At 33.6% G+C, this 18,157-nt stretch overlaps 1 protein-coding gene and 1 pseudogene across 1 annotated transcript; both read left to right on the forward strand.

Annotated features, from left to right (window-relative positions):
* Positions 1-2,597: 2,597 nt before the first annotated feature.
* LOC120213998 lies at positions 2,598-7,403 on the forward strand (annotated as a pseudogene).
* Positions 7,404-12,756: 5,353 nt separating this feature from the next.
* LOC120214047 (NAP1-related protein 1-like) lies at positions 12,757-17,516 on the forward strand. Its single transcript, XM_039212045.1, has 10 exons — positions 12,757-13,025; positions 13,554-13,676; positions 13,764-13,814; positions 13,950-14,021; positions 14,162-14,272; positions 14,361-14,422; positions 15,189-15,249; positions 15,348-15,404; positions 15,512-15,547; positions 17,272-17,516. The coding sequence occupies exons 1-10, from the start codon at positions 12,897-12,899 to the stop codon at positions 17,326-17,328; spliced, it is 759 nt and encodes a 252-aa protein (XP_039067976.1). The 5' UTR covers positions 12,757-12,896; the 3' UTR covers positions 17,329-17,516.
* The last annotated feature ends 641 nt before the right edge of the window (positions 17,517-18,157 follow it).

Consider the following 18,157-nt stretch of genomic DNA (forward strand, 5'->3'; position numbering starts at 1 on the left):
GCGAAGATGAAACGTGGACAGAAAAAGGACGTCAAATATTTATAGTCGGTCAATTTTTATAAAAAGGGTAAACGACACATTTAGTTCTCCAACTATCACTTGTATTCCGTTTTAATCACCAAACTATATTTATTTCAAAATCATGCCTAACGTTACGTTTTGATTTCATTTCGATCCACCATTGTTAAAAAATTAACAGTGATGCTGACATGTCACCATAAGGTATGCCACTTTTTCATTGAAAAAATTAATAAAAAAATATCAATAATTATGTTATTTTTTAACGATAGTTGACCAAAATAAAACCAAAACATAACATTAAGTATGATTTAAAAATAATAACTAAATGATCAAAATAGAACAAAAATAAAAATTGAGATACCAAATATATATTTTACTCCAAATTCATGTACAATATTTTAAGGCAAGGGGGTCTTGAATGATCCCTTAGTGTGTCTTTTGTTTTGATTATCTCTTTTGATGTAGTGAGTTTAGGACTAATTATGATGCCGTTGATGAGAGGGTGAAGGGAGCTCTTTTTGGATGGTCCTTGGTGCTGTTATAGTCTTGGATTCTGAGGTGTTATGGTTGATTTTTCATTGAGAAGGCTAAGACCCTGTCCTTGAGGAGTCTTGTTTGATGTTTTGAAGTCAGGCAATCATGTTTTGTGGGGTGGATTGGTGTATTTGGAAGTTTTTTTTTGTGGTTTGTGCTTTCATACTGGGTTGTTGTAGTCTCATGTTTCTCAGACAGTGTGTGTTTTCTCAGGAGCTAGTTTATGGCTTTCTGTTATTTTCACTTTATGGTTCACTCTTTTTCCTCCTAATAGGTTTAGAGAGGTTTTTTTAATGAGGTCCATGAGGTGGTGTACCTTGTATCCTTATCAATACAAAGTACTAATTTTTCAAAAAGGTAAACTATACGAATAGTCCTCTAATCATAGAGCATAATTGTGTTGAGTCCTAGAATTTTGAAAAAAAATATAAAATGATCAAAGACTTAAAAGATAACAAGTTTGTCATTTTCATTAAAAAGTTTATTATATGATATGATAGTTAATAAATTTAATCCTTAAAACTAACACTTCATTCAATTTAGTCTTCATTATAAAAATAATCATCAATATTTTGATATTCTTCCAATTTAATCCTTATTAAACATGCCTAAAAACAACTTCCTACTACTCCACCTTCCTCATCCCTACTACACCACAAAACTCTTCAAAATCTTTATTTGGTGCTTACCCCGAATCACTGTTTTACTTATTCAACCACACAACCAAAGCCCTAGCAAACTCAAACGCCATTTACAGAGATATACAGAGAAATAAAAGTAGCTTCAAGTTACGGTGTTAAAATTCGAAGTTGATCATCCACGTTGAGCTCGCTAACAATTAAATTTATCACAATTCAGACACAATATATCTGAAGTGATTATGGATGACTATTAATATAAAATAATTAATTTAAAACTTCATAATGTTAATGAATTAATACAATAATAAAATAATCACCAACTAAATAGACGATAATAAACTTATAAAAATTAGACAAAAAAAGATACAAAAGTAAACAACATTCGCTATTTGCATGAGGGCTTATTAAAATAAAAAAAAATTATATGGATAAAATAAATTTTAGAGAGGAAGAAAGAGAAAAAAAAATTAGAATCTAGACATACTTAACAATCCTCAATCAATTATATATATAATATAGTATGACAGTACATAAATGATTATCGATCGTAGAATATTGCTTTATTAAGTTATTTGATCATTAAAAGTTATAAAATATTCTATTATTAAGTGTTACTTTGTTGAGTCCTTTAACTATCAAAAGTTATAAAATGGTCACTCGACTATTTATTATATTCCAAACTCGTATTTTTGGTTAAGAAATTAACGATATTCTGAGTTAACGTTAACTTCCTTTCTGTGATATGGTAAAATCTGATACCAGAATCTCAAACAACTATCACATCTCAATCATCATTTTAACGTCTAATTTAGACAACCACTAATTTTTTAACGAAAAATGACAAGTTTAAAATATTAAAAATAGTTAGATGATCATTTTGTAACTTAATAGTTGAAAGACTTAATAAAATAATACCCTATAGTTGGAGTACGAATTGTGTACTTTATGCTATATATTATAATGTCGTTATTAATCAACCCAATACTAAATATTCCATGAATTTGCTTTCTTTGGCGCTCTATCTATTGCCGTTCAAGTAAAGAAGGGTATTACTTCCATGCCCGTGAAAATCCACAGAACTTGCTACGCCTTCCATACTTTCAAAATCTCTCAAGCCCAAAATCTGCTTCTTTCTTTCGTTTCATTCCCTGTCTCCCGCCTTTCCATCTTCCATGTCAACGCAGGGGGTTTCAGGGAAATCACCACCGCCACCTTTCTCGTAAGTAAAATTCCTAAACACTTTTTTCCCAGAAATTATTTGATATACCTTTTGGACGCGCAGTGTTTAGGAGAAATCACCACCGCACCGCCATCTTTCATATACCTTGTTATTGAATCAGCTGCTGCTGCTGCTGCTGTTGTTAATCTCATTTGTAATGGGTTTTTTTTTATTTGTGGAAGATGGATCGCGTCCTTCAACACTACGCGTCCAAAAGGTTCGGAGAGTTCCCTCAGACCTTCTCTCTCAAGCGAGAAATTCCGCGGTGGAATCAAATCCTCGATCCTGGGAGCCCGATTGTGACCAAATGGAACTACGTTATTCTTTTCACATGCATTGTAGCTTTGTTTTTAGACCCTCTCTACTTTTACCTTCCCGTTGTCGGTTCCCCCGGCTGCGTGCAGATCGATCTCGGCCTCGGCATCGTCGTCACCTTCTTCCGTACCGTCGCCGACTTGTTCTTTTTCATACACATCACCGTCAAGTTCAGGACAGCTTTCGTGGCACCCAATTCTAGGGTCTTCGGAAGGGGAGAGCTCGTGATGGATGGAAAAGCCATCGCCATTCGATACTTGAAGTCCAGTTTCATCATTGATCTTGACGCCGCCCTCCCTCTCCCACAGATTAACTCGCTTTTATACTCTATTGCTTTGTTCTTGTTGGGGAGACATCTAAACATGCTCCATGTCGTACATCAAGATCCTTGGAACTAGCTGTGAGTTTTTGACATTGATGTCAACAAGTCTAACGTGATCTATTATAATTAATTGAGGATTGATTGTATCAATCGGGTCTACTTATTCTTATGGATAGAAGGAGAAACGGCTGCTTCCGAAAATTTTAAATTCTCGTACGTAATTTTAACTTCAACATTCCTTGTAAAACAAAGAATATCCCTATTGATTAACATTCATTTAACCATGAGTTGCAACTTTTCGCCCAATCATTCAACCATCTATTACGTCTATGACCCTTTTGTTAGCATCAACCAGTCTCAAATGACATGCATTGATTTTCATTATATCGCTTCTCAGATTGTCATATGGTTCATAATTCCGGGATCCAAAAGTGGAACGGCTGCTCATGCAAACCATACACTTTCTTTCATCGTGCTCCTTCAATACATTCCTCGATTCGTAATCATGTTTCCGATCAATCAACGCATCCTCAAAAGTACCGGAGTTGTCACCAAGACTGCCTGGTCAGGGGCAATGTACAACCTCGTCCTGTGCACATTAGCAAGCCATGTGAGCACCACATCTCCCCTTCTCTTTCCAACCATCCCCTGCTGTAATCATGATTTTAAATTGCAAATGCAGGTCTTAGGAGCTTCATGGTATGTCTTGTCAATTCAACGGCAGTACGATTGCTGGAGTTTAGAATGCACGAAGAGATGAACGCGACGCATTCGCCATCGTGCAATTATTACTTCCTCGATTGTAGTACCGTTGGGAAGCCTGCACGGAACGCTTGGCTCAAGAAAACCAATGTGATCATCAACTGCGATGCTTTGAACGACGACAACAAAGACTTTGAGTTCGAAATGTTTGCCGATGCCTTTACGAACAACGTTGCGTCATCGGTTGATGCAGGGGATCCGAGACAGATGATGTTGAGCTGTCAGATTGCACCTTGATGGCGCTGAGATACTATGAATTGACAGATCATCGCAAAGGCGGGAATTGACTGGGACATGTTCCTTATTGGGGTCGTTTTGAGTATGTTTCAGTCTTTTGGCCATAACTTTGGCTACAAGTGTCAGAATCACGCATAAGACCCCAATCCGAAAAGTTCTTTTCGACGCGCACGCTCTCCACATGAAACTATGCTCCATGTGGCCTTTTTTTCAACCTCAAATTCTGCCGTTTCCCCCTCCGAATCACTAGATTTAGATATTTTTTACTATTTATGATAATATTTCGATTGTCAATTAGGAAGTCAATTTAAATCTGATTTAGGCCGGATTTTTTGGAGATTGCTTATTTTATTTCGAATTTCAATTTAGAGTGATTTTCGGGATTTTGCTATTTTTGGCAAAATTCGAATAAAGACGATTTTTTGCTATAACAGTCCGGCCTGTGGACTGATTTTGGGTATTGTTTGATTTTATAATATTTTTATTAAACTCTAGAGACTTTTTTCTCTGGTTTTTTTAGGCGAATTTTCTCTTGTGAATCATCTGTTGGAGTGCCTGCAGGATAATCACTATTCTGTCCGGCGTCATTGGCGTTCACGGATAAGTTCTTTTATTGCCTTTGGTGGGGATTGAAAAGTTTATGGTAAATATTTTAGTTATAGAGTCAGTTTGATCTTTGGTGTTGGTGTTCATCGCTTGAAACAATTATGATATATATGCAGTTCATATGGAAAACGTATTGAGACAAGTACTCTTCATTCGGAAACTTTATTTTGCTGTCTTATTTGCATAGGCATTATAATTGGATATTTTTCTTTTGAAAATTATGAAATGGTCTGAAAACTTTCTTATTTTTTTTGTGAAAATATCCCTAGTTTTGAATTTTCTTTGACTTTTAGATGACGAGGTATCTTCTTCCAAATCTCAATGATGGAAAAGTTGAGAAAGAGAAAATGAGTTATATATCTTGATTTCACGTTGATTAGATGGTGAATATTATAAATCAAAGTGGTTTGAGCTAGGTTTTATGAATTTACGGCTTAGGGTTAAAATTTTTGAGTTTTAAAAATAATTTAGTTAAAATCTAAACTGATATAGTGGTAGAAGACAATGAAACACAAGATTATTGATATATTGAGTGGTTGAAGAAAATACACAAGAATGATAATTACAGTGTCGGTGTGACACAAGGGTAGGGTTGTTCATTCGGTTAAAATCGAACCGAATTAACCATAACCGAATTAACCGAACTTTTTTTTTCTTTAACCGTTAACCGAACCGATTTTTTTTTTCAAAAATATTAACCGAACCGAATAAATTTCGGTTAATTAGGTTAATTTCCGAATTAACCGATTTTTTTTTAAAATTTTCTAATTTATATAAAAATTAAATGTTTTTTAATTCAAAAAAAGTTTATAATTAATTTAAATAATATATAATTATAAAATAAAAATTTCAGATAAATTTTTTAATTAATTAATATTGATTTAGGTTTAAAAGTTATTGGATCTTAAATTATTAATTGGGTTTTAAATGGTTTAGGCTTAGCCCATATGTTATATATAATATATTTAATATTTTTTAATTAAAAAACAGTTTACAATTAATTTAAATAATATATAATTATAAAATAAAAAATTTTATATAATTTTTTTAATTAATTAATATTGATTTAGGTTTAAAAGTTATTGAATATTAAATTATTAATTAAGTTTTAAATGGTTTGGGCTGAGTCCATATGTTATATATAATATATTTAATATTTAAAATTTAATTTCGTTTAATTCGGTTAATTATCTGAATTAACTGTTAACCGAATTCTAAAAATTTTCTTAATCGTTAACCGACCGAACTAATTCGGTAACCGAACCGAATTAACCAAACTAATTCGGTTCGGTCGGTTAATCGAATTGGAGGAAGACAATAAAATAAAAAAAGGAAATAAAGGAAAATGAAGTTAGTGACTCATACATATAATGTCAATAAAAAAGTCCACATCAACACACATGGCTACCACGTCACCCTTCCATTTATGATTCAATATGTGATCAAAACAGGAGCAAATAAAAATTTAATGTGTAAATTGATTTTTTTTAAATTTAATGAACAAAATAGGAATGAGAAAACAGTTAAATGATAAAGAAAAATTGTAATTTACCCTTTAACTAAATTGAATGCGAGTTCATCGTTATCTTACTACAATGAACTCGTGCTTTCCTTGAAGAGTTATCTTCAATCTACTACAGCAAGACTAGAGGAGTGGAGAATCCGCCGAAGGGATACCGAAGAGTGGATGAGACACCGGCAATTGCCGCCGGATTTGCAAGACCGTGTCCGCCGGTTTGTTAAATATCAATGAGTTGCCACGAGAGGCGTTGACGAAGAAGCTATATTGAAGGCCTTACCCTTGGGCCTCCGGCGTCAAATTCAACGGCATCTTTGCCTCGCACTTGTTCGCCGTGTAAGTCTCCATGCGTGTGCAGGGTTGTTGAACACAGAATTTTATGTTAGAGGAGGAGTTTATAAAATTTTAGGTTGTGCTATTGTATTGTACAGTTAGTTTTTCTTACATCCATCCATAGGAATGATTGAGGTTGATGTTCGGTATTGGTTTCAGGTTCCATTTTTCAATCAGATGGATGACCAGATCCTAGATGCCATATGTGAACGCCTCGTATCCTCCTTGAACACCAAGGACATGTACCTTGTCCGGGAAGGTGATCCGGTGCGCGAGATGATTTTCATCATCCGAGGCGAAGTCGAAAGTTCGACGACCAACAGCGGCCGAACGGAGTTCTACAGTTCCATAACACTCGGACCCGGTGACTTCTGTGGTGAAGAGTTGTTGACATGGGCCTTGATCCCGAACTCTGACTCCTGCCTATACCTTCCGTTATCGACCCGAACGGTGAAATCGATAACGGAGGTCGAGGCCTTCGCACTCCGCGCCTGGGAGCTCAAATACGTGGCGAAACAATTCAAGCGACTTCATAGCAAGAAACTGCAACACGCATTCAGATACTACTCCCACCAATGGAGGACATGGGGAGCTTGCTTCATCGAAGCTGCTTGGAGACAGTACAAGAGGAGAAAGATGGCCATTGAGCTAGCGAAACAGGAGAACTTGTTCGATGATGGCGGCGAGGGAGTATTAGGCGAGGAGGACGAAGGTGGATCATCGGATACCAGCTATCAGACGCAGCATCTTGGTGTGACCCTACTGGCATCTAAATTTGCTAAAAACACAAGGAGAGGAGCAAAGAAGGTGATGGCCAGAATTAGCCATGATGAATCCATGTTAAAAATGCCCAAAATGTTTAAGCCCGTGGAGCCTGATTTCTCTGCCCTGTAAATTAAAAAAAAAAAGGATTTCATTTGGATTAAAAAGTAAGATGTGATAATGAGAGATATCGGATCATGAGAAAGGTTAGACACTGTAACATTCCTTTGTTAAATTCAAAGCTCTATACTTGCTTCAACAATTTATAGTCTCTCTCTCTATACATATATAAATTAAAGGGTAAAGTATATATTCTCTCGACTATAGGGTATTGTTTTGTTGAGTCATTTGATTATTAAAAATTATAAAATGATCCATTAATTATAGGACAATGCTTTGTTAAGTCTCTAAATTATTAAAAGTTACAAAATAGTCACATAACTATTCATATATTTCAAAGTCATTCTTTTCCGTTAGAAAATTGACAGACATCTAAGTTGGACTTCAACTTGCTGACTAAAATATGATAAAATATGATTACATAACCGTTTAACTAATATTTTGTGGATCAACTCTTCCTTTACATTGTGTTGTCGAGCCAATGCTTGAAATATTATATTGTCGAGCCAGTGCTTAAAAGCAACATTGGTGCTAGTAGATAACATTAAAGTATGATTTTATCAAATCTCAATCAGCAGGTTAACATCTGACTGTTAATTTTTTTAACGAAAAAAGACGAGTTTGAAACATATAAATAGTTGGGTGACCATTTTGTAACTTTTTATTGTCGAAAGACTCAACAAAACAATTCTTTATAGTCGTGGGTCTATTTTGTAATTTTTAATAGTCAAAGACTCAATAAAACAACTCCTTATAGTTGAGGGATCATTTGTCTTAAATTAAGATTAAGAAATCCCACAACAAACAAGGACAAACTTCTAAAATTTTAGAGGAGAATAAATTGATAAAATTCTAGAGACGAAAACAAATTATCAATAGAAAATATATGATAATTTAAATTTTCAAGAGGAGGGCCGCTCTCAACCGCCCATGTACATACATGTTATTTTCATTTACTGGATGAGATATGATCCAATTATATAGTGTACTTTTTTTTTTTTTTACATATGTTTAGAACTATTGGATGAATGAAAACAAACAATTGAGATTAACTTCTTATTTTTTCATGATAAATATCTTTTTATTTCCTACTACTTATCTCAACAGTCTATTTTCACTTTTCCAATGATCCTAAATCTTTATAAATAAAATTTTATATTATATAAGTGAATCATAACCTTATTTTTAAATGTAAATATAAACAACTAGTTTTATTAAAAAAATTAGAAAATATCTAAAATTACAATGAAAACTTACAACCATAAGCTTAAAGTAAACATATAATTATGGCATTTTCTTATAACCATTATATAAGAAACTAGTTACTTAAAATTATACAATGATAATACAAGGAAAATAATTAAAAACTCGTCCAAAAAATTTGAAAAAAATATCGCTATGAACAAATCCAACTATGACAACGAATAATTTGTTTCAATTCACTATCACTATGAATAATTCTTTCGAAATTTACACTGAGGATCATTTCACATCTAAACACATTAAAAAATTAAGGGTAAAGAACACAAATGATACATCGAGTATATGATATTTCTTTATTAAGTCCCTCAATTAAAACTTATGAAATGAATCTTTGACTATGTGATAACTCCGTAGAAAGACTATATTATAAGGTCTTTTTACTTAAATTATTAAATGTCTAAAAGCCATTTTCATAGCATTTAGATCATATAGTTTCATGTGGTGGAAAAATCTTGCTGCAACATAAATTTATTGATAAAACTGATGCTGTTGAAGGAAAGGGTCTTGTGGTTGTGCAGGTAATGAAAGTAGATAAGGAAAAAAGTTTTGTTGTAGCATTTTGGAGCAAATGAGAAAAGGTTTTGATGCGGAAAAACTTTGCAGCAAATCTGGGCACAAAAAATGACAAAATATAAAAAAATATCTAGCTGTCAACTATCTATGCACAACCCTGCTGATATTTTTGGGACCACCTTCCAGCTTGCCTCATACTCACGTGTAGGGTATGACTTAAGCAAGGAGGCAACAACTCACCATTTCTTCATCTTCTTCCCTCTTTTTTCGTGGTGTCCTCCATAGTCGAGCTTCGAAGGGGTAGCATCTAGGACCTTGAGAGAGGCTATCTGGCTAAAGAGTTTCAAGACGGTGGTCCTAAACTTCACGACAGTAACTCATTTGAGAGTTTTCTTCTCCTTGTGATTTTATTTCTTCATTTTAAATGGGTTTGTACTTAAGGATGATAATAGATGAACTTAGCCCCACCATGAACTAATCTATTTGGCGTTGGGTTTATTTAGAATGATTTTTATTTTGTGTTTATGAATGGTTGAGGTATTTTCTTGTTTAAATATTGTTTTTCTCATTGTTTATATTTTAAATGCTTAGTCTTGTAAGAGCTTTTGAGAGATTGCTATTTTCTAAGTATAAATGCCTAATATCGAGAGAGTTATGCTAGATTTACGTGAGCAAGGGAACTTAGATAATTAGGTTTAGAGATAATGAGAGGGTTTCACTCGACTAAAAGGGATAGGAAGTATTCGATAGACTAGTGATGCGGTTCACGCTGATAGATATTGTCGTAGCATTTTTTTATCAGATTCCTTATTAGAGATAGCCTAGGAACACTCTTAGCATATCTTGTCGAGCAACATATGCATAAAATACTCAAACCATTCTAGACATAGAATAAACTTTCGCCATAGAAAACGAACCAATTACCCCTATAGATGCTTGATCGTGTAAGGTTGTCAAGTCTTATTTCATTCTCCAAAGTTCAATTTTAAATTCTTGCTACAACATTATTTTTCTGTTACTTCAGCACTTCACTTAATTTTCTGCCATGACAATATTTTACTGTTCATCTCATCACTTCTCTAAAACTTTCGCCACAACTATACTTTTCCATCTGTTCATACCATTTTTGCCATACCCAAACTTTATTCAATTGTCTACACACACACACACACACACACATACCGTTGAAGTTCTCATACTGCTGAAGTTCTTGCTGATGTGTTGTATGAATCTCTATGTGATTGGAACATTGACAGAAAAATATCAACAGTTACAGTTGATAATTGTAGCACAAATGATTTGATGATTCATTTATTATTAGACAAGTTGTCTTTGAACTCTTTGATTTTAAAAGGAGAGTTATTTCATATGAGATGTTGTGCACACATCTTGAACTTGATAGTTCAAGATGACTTATCTGTTATTGGGGATGAAATTGAGAGAATTAGGGATAATGTTTATTTTTGGAGCGCAACACAAAAAAGAATAGAAAAGTTTGAAGAAGCGGCTCGTCACTTGGCAATTGATTGCTAAAAAATTTGTCTCTTGATTGTAAAACACGTTGGAACTTGACATATTTGATGTTGAGTGTTGCTATAGTTTACAAGGATGTTTTCAAAAGTTTAAAGCAACGAGAAGCACAATATAGAAGTTTACCTACAGATAGAGATTGGGAGTTAGCTTCAAGTATTTGTGGAAAATTGTAACTGTTTTATAAGATGACTTTGATGTTTTCGGGTACCAAGTATCTTACGGCTAATGTATTTTTCCCATCCATATGTGAGATAAGAATTGCATTAAGTAAGTGGAGTGAAGATCGAGATGAAGTGATAAAAGCAATGGGGGAAAGGATGCTTGTTAAGTTTGATAAATACTGGTCAATTATACATGGAGTTATGGGAGTTGCAGTTGTATTAGATCCAAGATACAAGTTCAAAATGATGGAGTATGCTTTCCCGAAGATTTATGGTTTTGAAAAGTCTGATGTTGAAATTGTAAAACTAAAGGAGCTTGTGTCTCGTTTGTTTCAAGATTATGAAACTTGTAGTTATGAAAGTTCACGGAATCGGGATGTTGATTCAAGTCGCAACACTAGTGACATGGAGGTGGTGGGGGGCTTTTTAACGAGTATTTTACATTCATTGAAGAGGATAATCATACATGTATCACTATATGAGTTCGTTTTATTTATCTTTTGATTGTTTTATTTATCTTTTAAATGTATAAAATTATTATTGTAGGTATCACGTCGGAGCTTGATCATTATCTTCAAGAGAAAGTAAGGACACAAAATTTGGAGCTTGATATTTTGTCTTGGTGGAAAACAAATGGTTTCAAGTATCCAACATTACAAAAAATTGCCCAATATATATTAGCAATTCTAATATCCACTGTTGCGTCTAAGTCTGCCTTTAGTAAGTGGTAGATTGGTGAGTCCTCATCGGATTCGTCTTCATCCAAAGACGTTGGAAGCGCTAATGTGTGCCCAAAGTTGGTTAATAAACAAAATAAGAGGTAATCAATCATTTCTTTTACTTATAAGTTTATTTTTTCAATTGTATTGTTGATATGATATGTTATATAAATTAATAAATACAACAACTTGTTCACAAGAGTTCGAAACATATTGTAAAAGCATCGAATATGATCGTGATGATGGTGACGAGGTACTAAATTGATATACAAGTTATACGTAATATCATTAACTTTTTTATATAAATTTTAGTGGCTTATAATTTTGTGTGTGTAATTGTAGCAGTCACAACTGTTTGATGACGGTGGTGGTGTCGTTGACGTGACTTGGAAGTTGGAACTTTGGAAGAATGATTTCGTTTATGAAAGTTGAAACATTATATTATTAGTCGTTGTCATTATCTTTGTCTATTTGAATTGTTTTGTTTTTATATTTTGGATGCATTAGGTGGTGTTTGGCGTTTCAAGTAAGTTTAGATCCGATAATGACATTGTTTTTTAAATAACTTGTGTCATCATGTGAAATTTAAACGGTAACGAGGATCTCCGTGGTGAAAAATAATCATCTAAGGTAAAGGGGATACCCGTTTTCCCGCGGTTTTCTCCGATTACCCAATGAGGATCCCCGTTTAAATTTTCGTGGTTTTTTAAGCAGAGACGAGTACATATTTTTTAAACAGAAACAAAAAACCAATCTCGACCCGAAATCGTCTCATTGCTATCCTAGCAGTGTTAGTGTAGTTAACATTCTTTAAGAAGTAAGAAGATTCCGTGTCCAGAAATTAAAACGGAATCACTTGCCCTTCCCATATTCAACAACAACAAAACCCAATTCCTATATGTATGGGGTAAGGAGAAGGTAGGGTAGTAGGCTGCCCCCAACGCCAGGTTGGGAGTAGCTTCCGTGAAAGACCTCCGACAGTCAGAAAATTAAGAATATAGATAAAATGCAATGCATGTATAAATAAATACATAGCTAAACAGGGTAAAATGACTATAATTCTTGATTTCCAGCTGTCAGATTTCTATTGATCCACGTGTAAATCCGATAATATCCCCCTGACAGAGCGGATATAAACTCCAAAACCCTATCATTTCCTCCCTCTCTGCTCCCCCTCGTGTCTTTGTCGATAATAATACTAGGGTTTTAGAGGTAAGAGAAAACAGAGAGAGAGAGGTCAAAAGATAGAGAAGAGGCTACTCTTTTAGCGTTTGAATTTTTAGAAGATTTTTTTTGTTTGGATTAAGAAAACGAAAATGGTGTCTGATAAAGGGAAGAAGATGAAAGTTGCAGAGAAAGGAGAAGAAGAGAACTCTGAACAAATCGATGGAGAACTCGTCCTTTCCATTGAGAAGCTTCAAGAGATTCAAGACGAACTTGAAAAGGTCCGTTTGTTTTGTTTGCATTTTACTTTCATTTTATATAGCCATGTGTGTACGTGCTCTGTTTTTTTTTGCTTGTTTATGGCTTCTCTGAAAAATTCAGGAAAATTTGCAGGCTGAAGTGATTTTTTTCTCTTTCCCCTTTTTTGTTAATTGTTTGAAGTGTCTAAGTATTGTATTTTTTATTAATTTCAATTGCGGATCAATGGAATAAGTGTTTAAAATACAATTCATTCATGTGTTTGTTAGTTTGTGTACCTGGTCTGTTTTATTTCGTCGAGATGTTGGATATATCTTAATTATTGTATAAAGCTTGACTCGTTTTAACTGTTATTTTCTGCGTGTTTAATTGTTCATATTGCTTTATTAAACCTTCTTTATTTTTTGGGGTGGGTGGGTACTTTAGGTTATTATATTGTGGAGAAGATGATTTAATGCTGAGTGTTTGCTTATGAGCTTATTGATGAAGTGGCAAATGATTACGCATTGATGTTTGTTTATTTATTTTGTTCCTTTTGCGGTATATTGTAGATCAACGAGGAGGCCAGTGAGAAAGTCTTGGAAGTGGAGCAGAAGTACAATGTGGTTCGCAAGCCAGTCTATGATAAGCGGAGTGAAATCATCAAGTCGATTCCTGATTTCTGGTTAACTGCTGTATGTGATTCTATTATTTCCTATTAATGTATAGGACTTTTTCTTACAGAAGAAAGTTTTAAACTAACGAACATTCTTGACGTGCAGTTCTTGAGTCATCCTGTTCTTGGTGAACTTTTGACTGAAGAGGATCAAAAGGTTTAATGTCACTTCTTTCCAACACTGAAATCAGTTATGCACTTTTATTTTGCGAAATTTATTCGTTGTTAGATTTTTTTTCTGGATGCTTGCCTGATTTGCTTATCTTCTTTTCAATTTTTTTTTACTTAGTAGATATTTAAGCATATTAGCTCACTTGAAGTGGAGGATTTCAAAGATCTGAAATCTGGATACTGTATTACATTTGTAAGTTCATTTATATACTTCCTTTTTACGTTTTTGGTAGGCAATTGAAATTGATGGCACTTTCTTTTTCTTGCATTCGATTGCTGTTACAGAAATAATATTAGTTCATGCTTTAATTAAATTTGATTATAATTTTTCAGAACTTCAACCCCAATCCATATTTTGAAGATACAAAGCTTACAAAGACCTTTACATTCCTTGATGAGGGAACCAAAATTACAGCCACCCAAATCAAGTGGAAAGAGGGAATGGTGAGGGATACTCCGCTCATGATGTGCGTACATCTTGTTATTTGTATTACATGATTATGATATAAAATTACTTTCTTTGAACACCAAGGGCTTGCCAAATGGAGTTGATCATGAGAAGAAAGGAAACAAGCGCCAGTTTGCTGAAGAAAGGTTTGTTTATCTTCCATGTCAATGAATTCTTCATGTATCTTAGAACTTAAGTAAAAACTTCAGGTTGTGTAATTTAGTCTTGTATTTTAGCCTAGCATTATATGAGATTCTCATTTTCTTTATGAGTCATTGTCCTGATTTATTAGCTAAATCTTGACTGATTAAGATTTCTCTTTTACTGAAGATGAGTACATTGCGAATTGTAAAGCATCAAAGGAAGGATATCATGGAGATAACATAAAAGATGGGAAAATATGTGTCCTCTTGATAATTATATACATATAAGATTATATAATCCTAATAATAATTTAAATATATTTAAGGTTGATAATTAAGAGGATATGTGTAACAATTTTTAAAATTTAGTTTCATTCTAAAGCAATTCATTAGTAATAAGGATATCATAGCATTTAGAGCCAGGTTTCAAAGTAAAATATATTAGCCAGTTCAAGATTTTGAATATAGGAGTCAAATTAGCATTTATGCATGCATTTGTATTATCTAATCTTGGTCTACTTAAGTAAACTTATATCCATTTTAATCTCCTGGCAAACATTTTTTTGTGTGCTTATAAATGGTGTGCATTTATACATGTATTTCTTTAGTTTCTTATAAGTTGCATACTTTCATTATAAACATGCCAGTCATTTGCTGTGTTATAAAATTTGCATCCCTTTGTGCTGGTCTTGTATTTGATCCTTAGATCTCACTTAGCCAAGCTACAATTCAGAATATAATGTGCTAGATTTTCTACACACAATTGCAGCTTCTTTACCTGGTTTGCTGATGCTCAGCAGAAAGATGACATGGATGAAATTCATGATGAGGTAAACTCTATATGCATATGCCATCTATCTATACTTAGTTATGTATTTATGTTCTTTAAAGAGCTGGTCTAAGTTTTTCACTTGAAAAACCATTACAGGTGGCAGAGATTATCAAGGAGGACTTATGGCCCAATCCTCTCACTTATTTCAACAATGTAACTTATTTTTTGCCTGGCTTCTTCCTCTGATTTTGTTACACATATTTTGTTTAAATCATGTTTTGCTTTCTTTGCTTATTGTTATTTGTAACTTCCTGATGTAGGAGGCTGACGAAGAGGATTTTGATGGAGATGAAGAGGTAGATTTTTGTTTTGTTTTGAAAAAACTTAATATATGCATCCGACCATTTTCACTCTTCCCCTGCCCTGCTCTACCCCCAATACCTGGGGCTTTTTAGATCAAAGTTGCATAGCTTTAAGTTTTTAGATCAAATTTGGACTATTTTTGTGATCGATATGTCAGGTTAAAGTATAATTAATAGTATATTTGAACTTGAAAAATGAACTTATCAATGGAATCCAGAACTGCTGCTATTGATAAAAAAATGTGAATATAAATTGCATTTACTAAGGTTTAGAGGATTATCAAATGGTTGGAATAAGTTGATAATTTTCTCTGGGGTCATTGTGAATTGGTGACATTTGTGTGAGGCGTACTTGCTAGAACTTGCTATGTGAATTTGCTTTTACCTGCACTCAGACTTATATATGTCTCATTGGGTTTACGTACTATAACTGGTTCTACATATGATCTTGTGCTACTTAGTTATTGAAGACAATTTAGTTTAAGTTGGAAACTATGGTTTTTCTCTTATTAAACTAGAGTGACAGGGCTTCTCTATCATGTAATGGATGCCGTAAGATGCAGGTTTCTTTTGCTAAGATAATTGTGCTGATTATACTCCGCTTCTTTTGGGAATGCTTCTCGAAACGAGCTTTTCCAATGCAAAAGCACCATTTTTCCAGCTTCTTAGTTTGAGTCAATAATCACGTTTCAAACGTGAATTTCTGACTGAAAATAAGTCGTTTGAGAATGCTTTTGCGTTTCAAACAGAATTTTGGGTCAAAAGTACTTCCCTAAGCATTCTCAAATGGCCCCTAAGTAATGCAGAAGCCATCAATTTGCGTTATTTAATTAAATCTAGTAGCATTCAACAATTTGCCATGTTTATTCTGGTGAAGCTGGTTGAATTGGGATAGTTGGAGGAGCTAGGTCCATGTGATTACCTCTACAAACATGCATATCATGTATTGGCCTTAGTTTATTTCTAGGTGTTTTGTAGACATATTTTTGGGAATAATTCTTCTCCTACTCACCAAATAAGTGGGATGGATTCGTGGGTTTTTTCCTCATGTGCATACCTTTTAAATTACTTTAGAGCAGTTAATCTCTAACACTTTTCACTGAGTTCAGCATTATGTAGTGAATTTAGCTGTTGTGAGATGAATGGTCTTTGACCAAGTTAAGATTCTGGTTTCAAAATGAAGATCTGGATTTCCGATCAATGGAGTACTCAATTACAGAATTTTGGAATTAGGTTGGAATAGCAATGGCGGAAATTGTGGTGATTTGAGAGCATTATTTGCATTTTCTCTTTATTATAGGAAATATTTCCATCTAGGTCCTAGTTCTCTGAATCTTTATTTTTCTTGACATAACTCTGTCAGACTTTGAACCATATCCAGATATGGTTTGGGTAACATTGTCCTACAAAGATCCTCCAAATACATTAAAAAGCTTAGAAGAAAACTAGAAAGCCTATATATGATGATTACACCCGAGTTTTAGTAGGTTACCATTTAGTTATAAAGCCATATTGGAGTTCATATCTGCTTTGGAATTGTCACACAACCGTTAATTTATTTATACTTGTGCTGCTGCATTCAATATCTAGATCACCTTTGTACACGCACTGATGCATATACGTATGAGTTGAATTGCATCGTTACCATTGAGCTCTACTCATTGCTCAAGGGATAGGAATTTTGTTGATCTTGTTCATATTTTTTTGTCCACCGATAGGGGAAAGTGGAGGAGGACGAGGATGAGGATGACGAGGAGGACGATGATGAGGATTAACAAAAATGAGTGGGTGGCCTTAATTCTGTCTAGTTGTTGGGTTTGCTTTAGTAAGAAATTGTGAAAAGCTGAGTAAGGTTATGGGGCGGATGACCATCTTCAAGATAGCTTTCTTTTTTCTCATCTCTCTTTTTCCTTTTATATTTATTTTTATGCTTTTTTTCCTGATGGGAACTTGGAATGATAGGGATATATATATATGTATTGCACATTTTTAGAATTTTTTTATATGCTTAATTCAGTATAATATTTCATGTTCTATTTGCCTAGATTATGCATGTTTAGACTTAAGTAGAAAATTATTTGTTCATAATTTATTAAAAAAAAGTCCCAAATCCACTTGAAATTACATTATTAGAACGATTGTTTTATTAATGAGTTTTTGAAGTATATAAAATTTGATAAGAATAATATGAATTGATGTTTTATATGTATATTATTTCAGTAATGAACTCAACCCAAGCAGTAGCACTCATAGGTGGTGTTTGGTATTGGGATGATTGCTCCACAACCCTGGGTAATCTACTTATTGGACTCTTTTTGTATTCTTTAAGATTTTAATAGAACCTGAACATTATAATATTTTACAAGTATAAAAAGATATTTTGTATGTATAAAAATTTTCATTAAAAATTGTGTTAGGACTGTGATACTAATTTACACGAACACTTTGATATAGTATAATTAATTTTAACATATAAATGTTTCGATTTTTTAAATACGATTTACGTTTATAAAAAAAAAACAATTTACGTTGTATTATCAACTAAACTCAAATCCAAGTTTACGATTTGGTATTTAGGTTGACGGAAAGATTGGATTAATATGA

The sequence above is a fragment of the Hibiscus syriacus genome, unplaced genomic scaffold (assembly GCF_006381635.1).
Source record: "Hibiscus syriacus cultivar Baekdansim isolate YM2019G1 unplaced genomic scaffold, ASM638163v2 tig00110050_pilon, whole genome shotgun sequence".
NCBI lineage: Eukaryota > Viridiplantae > Streptophyta > Magnoliopsida > Malvales > Malvaceae > Hibiscus > Hibiscus syriacus.

What these genes read in the sequence shown, in the direction of transcription:
- LOC120214047 (XM_039212045.1), top strand. Translation starts at nt 12,897, where the DNA reads ATGGTGTCTGATAAAGGGAAGAAGATGAAAGTTGCAGAGAAAGGAGAA. An exon ending in CGCCAGTTTGCTGAAGAAAG is followed by an intron (nt 14,423 to 15,188) that starts GTTTGTTTATCT and finishes ACACAATTGCAG; the next exon opens with CTTCTTTACCTGGTTTGCTG. An exon ending in TGGATGAAATTCATGATGAG is followed by an intron (nt 15,250 to 15,347) that starts GTAAACTCTATA and finishes AAACCATTACAG; the next exon opens with GTGGCAGAGATTATCAAGGA.